At 50.3% G+C, this 12,291-nt stretch overlaps 1 protein-coding gene across 1 annotated transcript; it reads left to right on the forward strand.

Moving 5' to 3' along the window:
* Window positions 1-303: 303 nt before the first annotated feature.
* On the forward strand, window positions 304-12,024 carry LOC133120005 (cadherin-24-like; the record flags this gene model as incomplete). Its single annotated transcript, XM_061230125.1, has 8 exons — window positions 304-333; window positions 464-720; window positions 1,411-1,547; window positions 2,190-2,311; window positions 5,390-5,507; window positions 6,139-6,465; window positions 9,559-9,763; window positions 11,652-12,024. Coding segments are annotated over 8 exons (1,569 nt in total), but the record flags the coding sequence as incomplete, so codon positions are not given.
* Between the last annotated feature and the right edge of the window lie 267 nt (window positions 12,025-12,291).

A 12,291-nucleotide genomic window follows, 5' to 3' on the forward strand; every position in this document is an offset into this window, starting at 1 on the left:
CACTCCAATGGTGATTGGCTGCCATGCAAGGCACCGACAGTCAGGAGAATTTGGGCATTAGGTGTCTTGCTCAGGGACACTTCGACACACCCAGGGCGGAATTGAACCGGCAACCGTCCGATTGCCAGATGACTGCCCCTTACCTCCTGAACCAATGTCATGGCCATGAGGATGGTCTCTATGGTCTCTATGGTCTCTGACCTCTGACCGCTGACCCCCGCGGGCGGTGGACTATGAGAGCCGGAGCTCGTACGTGTGTTGTAAGGAGAATAGCCTCTGACCTCTGACCTCTGACCCCCGCAGGCGGTGGACTATGAGAGCCGGAGCTCGTACGTGTGTTGTAAGGAGAATAGCCTCTGACCTCTGACCCCCGACCCCCGCAGGCGGTGGACTATGAGAGCCGGAGCTCGTACGTGTGTTGTAAGGAGAATGACCTCTGACCTCTGACCCCCGACCCCCGCAGGCGGTGGACTATGAGAGCCGGAGCTCGTACGTGTTCTCGGTGGAGGTGCTGAACCCCTCGGTGGACCCACGGTTCCTGCGGCGGGGGCCCTTTAAGGACCGGGCCTCGGTGCGGGTGGCGGTGCTGGATGCGGACGAACCGCCCCGGTTCTCCCGGGCGCGGTACCGCCTGGACGTGCTGGAGAACTGCCCCCCCTCCTGCCCCGTGGGCCGGGTCAGCGCCGTGGACCCCGACTCCGGCCTGAGCAGCAACATCAGGTACGGTCCCACTACGGTCTGAACATGGTCCCATACGGTCCCATACGGTTCCACTACGGTCCCACTACGGTCTGAATGTGGTCACATATCTCCCTCTCCCTCTCCCCCTCTCTCCTCTCCCTCCCTCCCTCCCTCCCTCTCTCCTCTCTCCCTCTCCCCCTCTCTCCTCTCCCTCCCTCCCTCCCTCCCTCTCTCCTCTCTCTCTCCCCCTCTCTCCCCCTCCCTCCCTCTCTCATCTCTCTCCTCTCTCTCTCTCCCCCTCTCTCTCTCCCTCCCTCTCTCCTCTCTCTCCCTCCCCCCCTCCCCCTCCCTCTCTCCATCTCCCCCTCTTTCCCTCCCTCCCTCCCTCCCTCTCTCCCCCTCTCTCCTCTCCCTCCCTCCCTCTCTCCTCTCTCTCTCTCCCCCTCTCTCTCTCCCTTCCTCTCTCCCTCTCTCTCTCCCTCCCTCTCCCCCTCTCTCTCTCTCTCCCTCCCTCCCTCTTTCCCTCCCTCCCCCTCTCTCCTCTCCCTCCCTCCCTCCCTCTCTCCTCTCTCTCTCTCCCCCTCTCTCTCTCCCTCCCTCTCTCCCTCTCTCTCTCCCTCCCTCTCCCCCTCTCTCTCTCTCTTCCTCCCTCTCTCCTCTCTCTCTCTCCCTCTCTCCCTCCCTCCCTCCCTCTCCCTCCCTCTCCCTCCCTCTCCCTCTCTCTCTCAGGTTTTCCATTGACCCGCAGTCAGACCCAGAGGCCCTGTTCCGCATCGCTGCAGACAGCGGGCTCATCTCCACGGCGACGGAGCTGGACCGTGAGCGCGAGCAGTGGCACAACATCACCGTCATCGCCACACAGAGAGGTCAGAGGTCACCGTGTTATCACATGCAGAGAGGTCAGAGGTCACTGTGTTATCACATGCAGAGAGGTCAGAGGTCACTGTAACATCATACAGTAGTAGGGCTTTAGCGTTGCAGTCCCTGGTGTAAAGTGGTGTAAACCAGCTTGAAATACTGGCTGCAAGCTGTTTCAAAACACAGCTTCCGCTGTTTTTTTGCAGCAGGGGTTATAACAGTGGGATGAGATATGTAGCAGTAGTGTGATCAATTAAAATTAACTGCAGTCTATTATTAGTAGATATAATGCCAGTTACTTTAAATGAGTATTGATAATAAGTAGTAATTGCCGTATTGTATCATTATATCCTGTCTGTCTGTGAGTGAGTACATGAGTGTGTTATGTGTTAAATATGTTTTAGCACGTGGGTGTAAGTGCACTGGTGTGTGTGTGCTATACAAATTTTATATGTGTATGTAAATATGTGTTACACAATGAAGGTGTTACATGTGGTGTGTATGTAAATTGGTGTTGCACGCTGTGTGTAGATGTGTGTGTGTGTGTGAATGTGTGCGTTACATGCTGTGTGTGCTTGTGTGTAAATGTGTGTATATAAATATGTGTGACACGCTGTAACGCTGTGATGTGCCACTCGTGTGCTCTTCAGACAGCCCCGGTCAGGTGACCCGGGTGGAGGTTGCCATAGAGACGCTGGATGTGAATGACAACGCCCCGCAGCTGGACAGGCAGTACAGCACTGCGCTGTGTGACTCTGCTCCTGCAGGCCAGGTGCACTGAGCGCGCTCAGACCGTTACACACCAACATCTTCACCTAGAGTACCCTCTGTCCTTTACCCACCAACATCTACACCTAGAGTACCCTCTGTCCTTTACACACCAACATCTACACCTAGAGTACCCTCTGTCTGTCTGTTACACACCAACATCTTCACCTAGAGTACCCTCTGTCCTTTGCCCACCAACATCTACACCTAGAGTACCCTCTGTCCTTTACACACCAACATCTACACCTAGAGTACCCTCTGTCTGTCTGTTACACACCAACATCTACACCTAGAGTACCCTCTGTCTGTCTGTTACACACCAACATCTACACCTAGAGTACCCTCTGTCTGTCTGTTACACACCAACATCTACACCTAGAGTACCCTCTGTCTGTCCCTTACACACCAACATCTACACCTAGAGTACCCTCTGTCCTTTACACACCAACATCTACACCTAGAGTACCCTCTGTCTGTCTGTTACCCACCAACATCTACACCTAGAGTACCCTCTGTCTGTCTGTTACACACCAACATCTACACCTAAAGTACCCTCTGTCTGTCTGTTACACACCAACATCTACACCTAAAGTACCCTCTGTCTGTCTGTTACACACCAACATCTACACCTAGAGTACCCTCTGTCTGTCTGTTACACACCAACATCTACACCTAGAGTACCCTCTGTCCTTTACACACCAACATCTACACCTAGAGTACCCTCTGTCCTTTACACACCAACATCTTCACCTAGAGTACCCTCTGTCCTTTACACACCAACATCTACACCTAGAGTACCCTCTGTCCTTTACACACCAACATCTACACCTAGAGTACCCTCTGTCCTTTACACACCAACATCTACACCTAGAGTACCCTCTGTCCTTTACACACCAACATCTACACCTAGAGTACCCTCTGTCCTTTACACACCAACATCTACACCTAGAGTACCCTCTGTCCTTTACACACCAACATCTACACCTAGAGTACCCTCTGTCTGTCTGTTACACACCAACATCTACACCTAGAGTACCCTCTGTCCTTTACCCACCAACATCTACACCTAGAGTACCCTCTGTCCTTTACACACCAACATCTACACCTAGAGTACCCTCTGTCTGTCTGTTACACACCAACATCTACACCTAAAGTAGCCTCTGTCCTTTACACACCAACATCTACACCTAGAGTACCCTCTGTCCTTTACACACCAACATCTACACCTAGAGTACCCTCTGTCCTTTACACACCAACATCTACACCTAGAGTACCCTCTGTCCTTTACACACCAACATCTACACCTAGAGTACCCTCTGTCTGTCTGTTACACATCAACATCTACACCTAAAGTAGCCTCTGTCTGTCTGTCTGTCTGTTACAAACCAACATCTAAACCTTAGGCCCAAAACGACTCTCGGTCTGCCAATTACATTTACATTTTAGTCATTTGGCAGACGCTTTTAATCCAAAGCGATTTACAAGTGCGTAGGTTCTTCCACAAGTCAAAGCATCACATCCATAACTAGGAAGATACACATGGAATGCTGTTCTAAACATATAGTCGTCATCATAAATGCAATTATTATTTTTATTTTTTATTTTTTTAAATTATTTTCTTTTGGGTTAGACAAGGAGGATAGGGATATCAGAAAGGAGGGGCGGGGGAAATCAGGAGGGAGGACTAACGTAGAGTTTGAAAAGTTACAAACCAACATCTACACCTAAGGCCCAAAACTACCCTCTGTCTGTCCGTTACAAACCAACATCTAAACCTAAAATACCCTCTGTCTGTCTGTTACAAACCAACCTCGAAACCTAAAGTTACCCTCTGTCTGTCTGTTACAAACCAACCTCGAAACCGAAAGTTACCCTCTGTCGGTCCGTTACAAACCATCAACTAATCCTAAAGCCCCAAAGTACCCGAAACACAAATTGACAGAAACAAACAAATAAACAGACTGGAAATATGAGAGAGGAAAAAGCCCCCAGAATGCCTTGGGCCAAAACAAACTTGCTCTGACAGTAAAACTTACCCTCACCCCTCAGAAAGTTTCTGGAAATATACCTTAACTCAAACTCTCCATAATCCTGAGGCAATGAGGAGGATATTCTGTGATGCACTTTGTAACTTTGGTTTGGGTAAGTGCTGTATAAATAGAGAATTATTATTCCTGCACATCTACACACCCACCCCTTTAGAATGATGTCACTCTTTAACAGCCAATCGGAAAACCATTGAACCTCGTCCTAAATTCTCCTTGATTCCTTTAAAAAAGGAGGAGGGAGGAGGGAGAGGAGGATGGAGAGAGTACGGAATCATAACAGATCAGGGTTACATCCATGAAATTATTTATTCTCCCTTTATAGGCGCTTGTAAATTGCCTGCAGTTCGCTTAAAATAAAAGATAATACATCTCAGAATACATATAAATCTTTCATATTGTGTGTTTTTTGGTTAGTGGGTATTTTATTGAAAATGTGAACAGTTTCAGGGATCTGCAGCAGTGTCTAAAGGGTTATAAAATATTGAATGTGGTCTGAATAACCGCACTGCTGGAATCTGTGCATGCGGCGTGCCTCAGGGCACCATGCTAGGACCCGTCTCTCTTTCTGTCTGCTGTGCGCGCCCCACAGTGGGGTCTTCGGTAGGCTGCGGTGCTGTTTTGTTATACGTTATGTATGGAAAATTAATCTGTGTTTGTCTGAATTATGCTCTGTTTCATATTCAATTAGCTTTACTGGCATAACACGATTATCTACACATTTGCAGAAAAGTACACGCCGTTTCTATTTCTCATTCCTCCTCTTTCTTATTTTTTATTCAAGTTGATGGTCAATGCACTGACATGAGAGACATGCAGCACGCATTCCGCTAAACCTAATAAGTGGACAGTAAGGATTATTCTCCTCGAAGCAAGAGCAATAACGATTAAAGGAACAATAACATTAATAGTGCATCGCAATTCTCTCTCTCTCTCTCAATCTGTTTCTCTCTCTCTCCGTTTCCCTCTCTCTCTCTCTCTCTCCCTCTCCCTGCCTCTCTCTCTCTCTCTCTCTCTCTCTCTCTCTCTCTCTCCAGGTGGTGCAGGTTGTGCGGGCAATCGATAAAGACAAAGGAGGAAATGATACGGCCGTCCTGTTCAGTATTCCACCGGAGTCCGGAGCAGGACACAATTTCACCATCAGGGAGAGCGGGGGTGTGTCATTTTCCTTCTGTGTTCAATGCCTCTCTCTCTCCCTCTCTCTCTCTCTCTCCCTCTCTGTCTCTCTCTCCCTCTCTCTCTCTGTGCTTTTGTTTGCTGTTTATCAGTTTTTCTGTTCAGATTTTTATCTTAGCCGGGGTTGAGTTTTTACAGACATGAACATGCAAGAGGAGTATAATCTGTTATAACCCCCCTCGCCCCCTCCCCTCTTGCTCTCCCCCTTTCCCCTCTCTCTCTCGCTCTCCTCCCTCTCTCTCTCGCTCTCCCTCCCTCTATCTCTCGCTCTCCCCCCTCTCTCTCTCGCTCTCCTCCCTCTCTCTCTTGCTCTCCCTCCCTCTCTCTCTCGCTCTCCCCCCTCTCTCTCTCCCTCTCTCCCTCTCTCTCTCCCACTCTCCCCCTCTCTCTCTCTGTCTCCCCCCTCTCTCCCCTCTCTCTCTCCCTCCCTCTCTCCCTCTCTCTCTCTCTCCCACTCTCCCCCCTCTCTCTCTGTCTCCCCCCTCTCTCCCCTCTCTCTCCCTCCCTCTCTCTCTCTCTCCCACTCTCCCCCCCCTCTCTCTCTTTGTCTCCCCCCTCTCTCCCCTCTCTCTCTCTCTCCCCCCTCTCCCTCTCTCTCTCTCTCTCTCAGGCCCCACTGCCAGCCTGGTCCTGCGCTCCTCTCTCTCCGCACTCTCTCGCTCTCCCTCCTCCTCCCTGACGCTGCGGGTTCCGCTGGTTCTGCGGGACGCGCTGTCGGACCTGAGCAGCACGGCGACGGTCACCGTGTCCGTGTGTCCCTGCCTGGGGGGCGGGGCGCGGGCGGGGCCGGGGGCGGGGCCGGGGGCGGGGGCGGGGCCGGAGCCGGGGGACGGACAGACCGACAGCGTGTGCCTGCCCCTCCCCTCCTCCTCCCCCTCCCCCGGGCTCAGTACTGCCGCCCTGCTGGCCATACTGGCCTGCGTCGCTACGCTGCTGGGTAAGAGTGTGTGTGTGTGTGTGTGTGTGTGCGTAAGTGTGTGTGTGTGTGTGTGTCACTATGCTGCTGGGTAAGAGTGTGTGTGTGTGTGTGTGTGTGTGTGTGCGTAAGTGTGTGTGTGTGTGTGTGTGTGTCACTATGCTGCTGGGTAAGAGAGTGTGTGTGTGTTTGTGTGTGTGAGTGTGAGTGTGTGTGTGTGTGTGTATGTACGTGTGTGTGTGTGTCACTATGCTGCTGGGTAAGAGAGTGTGTGTGTGTACCTGCACATGCGTGCGGGTGTGTCTGCCTCTTCATTTAACTAAATTCAAAATAATGTTGCAAATATTGGGAATATTCTGCATAGCATTCTAGCAGCAATGACAAATACACAATGAAACCAGTAAATATAAACTGTACATATGTTTACTATTGTAATTAATGCCATTATTTCTATTGCATGTTGATTGACAGCTTTTAGTCACCAATTTTCGGCCCTCTTGTGTGTGGAGTGTTTTTATTGTCAAGAGTGTGTTGGGTTTGAGTTTTAAATGTTTTATAGAATTGAAAGCCCTGTTCTGCATTTGAAAGGGAGTGTGACATATTCGGCATTTGTCTAATTCAGCATTGTTCATGCCTTTTTTTGGGGTCTGCACGCTTGCAGTCTTGCCGATTTCTCCACGCGGGATTTCAGCCAGGTCTTCTGGTCTTGTGGACTCGTTTTGTCATCTGAGCAGACCCCATATTTTACTTCCATGCAGCACAATATGCTAGATGACAGTATCAAAACGTTTTTGACCAGCATAAAAAAGGAATTCTTATCTTGGTCAGCCCGTGATGCTTTAGCTGCCAGATCGAGGCTCCGTGGTGCAGATTTTTAGTCTGATATGGCCGTGTTTTGTTTGTCCTGGCCTGGTGTCGTCTCGGGCAAAGCCGTATCTTTTTTTTCATTGTCATAATGTTTGTTTCTTTTCTTTTCTTTTTTTCCCAAGTGTACTGCCAGTTCTGACAGCATTACTCCCTTAGATTCAGGCTTTAAACCATGTTAGTTGTCTGCTTGCAGCAGGTGATGAAAGCATGCGTGATGAAATAATTTCATTTGCATCATATGTTGACTGAGGACAAGGGCTGAAGCTTATTCCTGTAATACGCTCATCTGCCCATACGCCCGTAATATGCTCAAACTCCCGTAATACACTCATACGCCTGTAATACACTCATACGCCCGTAATACACTCATACGCCCGTAATACACTCATACACTCATACGCCCGTAATACACTCATACACTCATACGCCCGTAATACACTCATACACTCATACGCCTGTAATACACTCATACGCCCGTAATACACTCATACACTCATACGCCTGTAATACACTCAAACGCCTGTAATACACTCAAACGCCTGTAATACACTCATACGCCCGTAATACACTCATACACTCATACGCCTGTAATACACTCAAACGCCTGTAATACACTCAAACGCCTGTAATACACTCATACGCCCGTAATACACTCATACGCCTGTAATACACTCATACGCCCGTAATACACTCATACACCTGTAATACACTCAAACGCCTGTAATACACTCATACGCTCAAACGCCCATAATACACTCAAACGCCTGTAATACACTCATACGCCCAGACGCTTATTCCTGTAATTCGCTACGTCATGGATATTGATATTGAGCAGCGTGGGACTCGAGCTGCTTCAGTGCCTGACCCCAGACTCTGTCTGAAGTATACTGACCTTTTTCTGCCGGGTCTAACACTTGCTTTGAGCTTGTATCGATTTCATTGTCATATACTTTACCCTCTGCACCTCTTTGCAGATTTGTATTTGTTATAGACTGTCCGTCGTATTACACTGAAGAAAATGTTTTCCTGAAGTTTGAATTAAAAAAAAACCTTTTTTATCGTAGATTTTAATGAATTTGTGTCAGGCGGTGTTTTTGAGGAAAAGCCAATCGGCTTCCAACGGCATTGGCCCGTGTTCAATCAGCAGTTGTTCTCAGCTTCCTAACACCTTTTCTTCATCTTCTCACTTTGGCAGAAAAAAAAAAAATCATTCTTCCTCAACTCGGCGGTAAAGACAAACGGAGGCAAGATTTCAGCTGTGCCGTTTGGTTATGGGAGGACAGTGCTGGGACATTTGGGGAATGCAGAAACCCTTGGCTGCTGCTCAGAGCAATGCCCCTGTAGATATTGGGGTCGAGTCTGTCTCCGCTCTTGTACGTTGAGGATATTAGCCCTTGATTCTCCATTTCAGGGCTGCAGCCTGTCGGTAGGACCGAGTTGAATAATTTAAGAGAGACCTCCTGCTGTTCAGAGTTACTGAGTTTAAGAATATCTGTCAGAGCCACGTTCTGTTTTTCAGCTTGTTTAGAGCAAGTGGATTTTAGTGCTCCTTAACTGTTGATTCGAGTGCTTTCAGGTTTTCTAGTCGGAGCTTCTGCCTGCATTGAGATCATCTGGAGGGAATTATTTGTAGAGGATTTTTAAAGTTCTGCTATTTTGTGCGGCCAGTTGGAAAAAAATAAATAAAACTGTTGTTTTTATGTCTTCTGTTTTAAGACTTGTTTGTATCTTTCAGGGTTTCTTAAAAAACATCTCTTTGTGTGTCTTTCTGTCTATTGCTATCTGTGTGTCCATCTATGAAAGAGACTGTGTGTGTGTGTGTGTGTGTGTGTATGGGGGTAAGAGTGTGTGTGTGTGTGTGTGTCTGTGTGTGCCCATGTGCATACTTTTTTTCTTGCCTTGTGACTTATGGGAGCTGCTGTTTTTATGTGTCTTCTGCTGTTTTGTTGTAGTGTTACAATAAAGATGTGTTAAAACTCAAATTTTCTCTCTATCCCTTTCTCCCTCTCTCTGTCCCCCTGTCTCTCTCACTCTTTCCTCTCCTCTCTCTCCCTCCTCTCCCTCTCTCTCTCTCCCCCCTTCCCCTCTCTCTCTCCCCTTGCCCCCTCTCTCCCTCTCCCTCTCCCCCCCTCCCTGCCCCTCCCTTTCCCCCCTCTCTCTCCCTCTCTCTCTCCCTCCCCCCTCCCTCCCTCCCTCTCTCTCTCCCCCTCCCTCTCTCTCTCCCTCTCTCTCCCCCTCTCTCTCCAGCGGTGAGCGCACTCTCTCTCTCCCTGCGTAGGCAGAAGCGAGACTCCCTGTCTCCTCTGGAGGAGGACGATGTCAGGGAGAACATCATCACGTACGATGACGAGGGCGGTGGTGAGGCGGACACGGCCGCGTTCGACATGGCCGCCCTGCAGAGCGCCCCCCACAGCGCCCGGCGCGGGTACCGCACGCTCGACAGCCGCAACATGTGAGGGGAGACTTCCTGTCACTGTGCACTCCCTGTCAGCATGTACATCCTGTCTACACGTACTTCCTGTCAGCATGTACATCCTGTCTACACGTACTTCCTGTCAGCATGTACATCCTGTCTACATGTACTTCCTGTCAGCATGTACATCCTGTCTACATGTACTTCCTGTCAGCATGTACATCCTGTCACTGTGCACTTCCTGTCAGCATGTACATCCTGTCTACATGTACTTCCTGTCAGCATGTACATCCTGTCTACGTGTACTTCCTGTCAGCATGTACATCCTGTCTACATGTACTTCCTGTCAGCATGTACATCCTGTCACTGTGCACTTCCTGTCAGCATGTACATCCTGTCTACATGTACTTCCTGTCTACCTGTGAGGGGGGAGGGGGGCTCGCGCTACATCTGCCCTCAACACACCGCTACAACTAAAAATAACAACTATTTTAGTCCTACATTCAGGCTTGAAACCTTATTTCTCTTACTGCAAAACACACAAATATTGCCAAAGAGGTGAAACAGTTTGACTAATTTCAAGATTTGCTCGTGGAATAAGGAAATTTCACTTGTCAAGCAAACGTTGATATAAAACTAATTTATTTTGTAAAGAAGAGCTTGTTATGACAGTTACTCTTTGCAGTGCAGCACCCTGGCAGCAGACAGTCGAGTCAAAAGGGTAATCCCTTGTTTTAATCCAGCACCTTTGATTTTGTGGTTAGTGTGATTGTCTCTCGTGCAGGAGACCAGCATTCAGGGCTCAACTGTTCCTTTTTTCCTCCCCTTTGTTTCGCTCAAAAATACATATAGTAACAAATTATATATTTATAAAATCCAGTCCAGCGGGTTTGGGGAAAAGCCATTTTAACTGAAATAAGTCCATTGGAGCAACTCTCAGTTTTGACAGTTGTAAAGTAGTTTGCCTCAGTAATAACACCAAGCCAAACACGTCCTTCTGCCCCCCAGGGCTCTGCTCAGGGCAGCGTTTTACTGAACATACACTCACCCTGTCTAACACACTCACCTCTCTCGCTCTCTCTCCCTCCCTCTTCCTCCCTCTTTCCCTCTCTCTCCCTCTCTCCCTCCCTCCTTCTCTCTCTCTCCCTCTCTCCCTCCCTCCCACTCTCTCTCCCTCCCTCTCTCCCTCTTTCCCTCTCTCTCTCCCTCCCTCTCTCTCCCTCCCTCTCCCTCCCTCCCTCTCTCCCTCTTTCCCTCTCTCTCTCTCCCTCCCTCTCTCTCTCTCTCTCCCTCCCTCACCCTCCCTCCCTCCTTCCCTCTCTCCCTCCCTCTCTCTCTCTCTCTCTCCCTCCCTCACCCTCCCTCCCTCCCTCCCTCTCTCCCTCCCTCTCTCTCTCTCTCTCCCTCCCTCACCCTCCCTCCCTCCCTCTCTCTCTCTTTCCCTCCCTCACCCTCCCTCCCTCCTTCCCTCTCTCTCTCTTCCTCCCTCACCCACCCTTCCTCCCTCCCTCTCTCTCTCTCCCTCTCTCTCTCTCTCTCTCTCCCTCCCTCTCTCTCTCTCTCTCCCTCCCTCTCTCTCTCCCTCCCTCTCCCTCCCTCCCTCTCCCTCTTTCCCTCTCTCTCTCTCCCTCCCTCTCTCTCTCTCTCTCCCTCCCTCACCCTCCCTCCCTCCTTCCCTCTCTCCCTCCCTCCCTCTCTCTCTCTCTCTCTCTCTCCCTCCCTCATCCTCCCTCCCTCCCTCCCTCCCTCTCTCCCTCCCTCTCTCTCTCTCTCTCCCTCCCTCACCCTCCCTCTCTCTCTCTTTCCCTCCCTCACCCTCCCTCCCTCCTTCCCTCTCTCTCTCTCCCTCCCTCCCTCTCCCTCCCTCTCTCTCTCTCTCTCCCTCTCCCTCCCTCTCTCTCTCTCTCTCTCTCTCTCTCTCCTGCAGCCGTATCTCCCAGCAGACTCAGGACGCCGCGGGGGCGTACGCTTGGGTTCAGGGCGGGGCAGGCATGGACACGCCCATGTATGGGAGACTCTGCTACAGTAGTCACACCCTCCCGGCCCTGCGCCACGCCCATAGCCACAGCCCCGCCCATGGCCCCCCCCAGGGGCATGGCCTAGCCCAGCTGACATGTAACTTCCCCCCCGGGTCCCTGGACCAATCGCTGGTCATCCAGAACCAGGGGGCCGTCTATCTGGGCCCAGCAGAGCCACTGCCGCAGGATGCTCCCGCGGGATTGGACAGCGGGAATGAGAGGGGCGGAGCCTCTACTGGTGAAGCAGAATCAAGAAACCAGCAGGACCAGGATCTGGACTGGGTAAGACCACACACACATGCACACAAACACACACACACACACTCACTCACTCACTCACACTACATTACATTAATGGCATTTGCCCAAAAAAAAAAAAAAGAAGCTCAACATACAGTTGATTAGACTAAGCAGGAGACAATCTCTCCAACAAATCGCCACCTTAACATGGTGGAGGGGTTTGTGTGTCCCGGTGATCCTGGGAGCTATGTTGTCAGGGGCACCCGGTAGGGTCTCCCAAGGCAAATTGGTCCCGGGGGAGGGGCCAGA

The sequence above is a fragment of the Conger conger genome, unplaced genomic scaffold (genome assembly GCF_963514075.1).
Source record: "Conger conger unplaced genomic scaffold, fConCon1.1 SCAFFOLD_214, whole genome shotgun sequence".
NCBI lineage: Eukaryota > Metazoa > Chordata > Actinopteri > Anguilliformes > Congridae > Conger > Conger conger.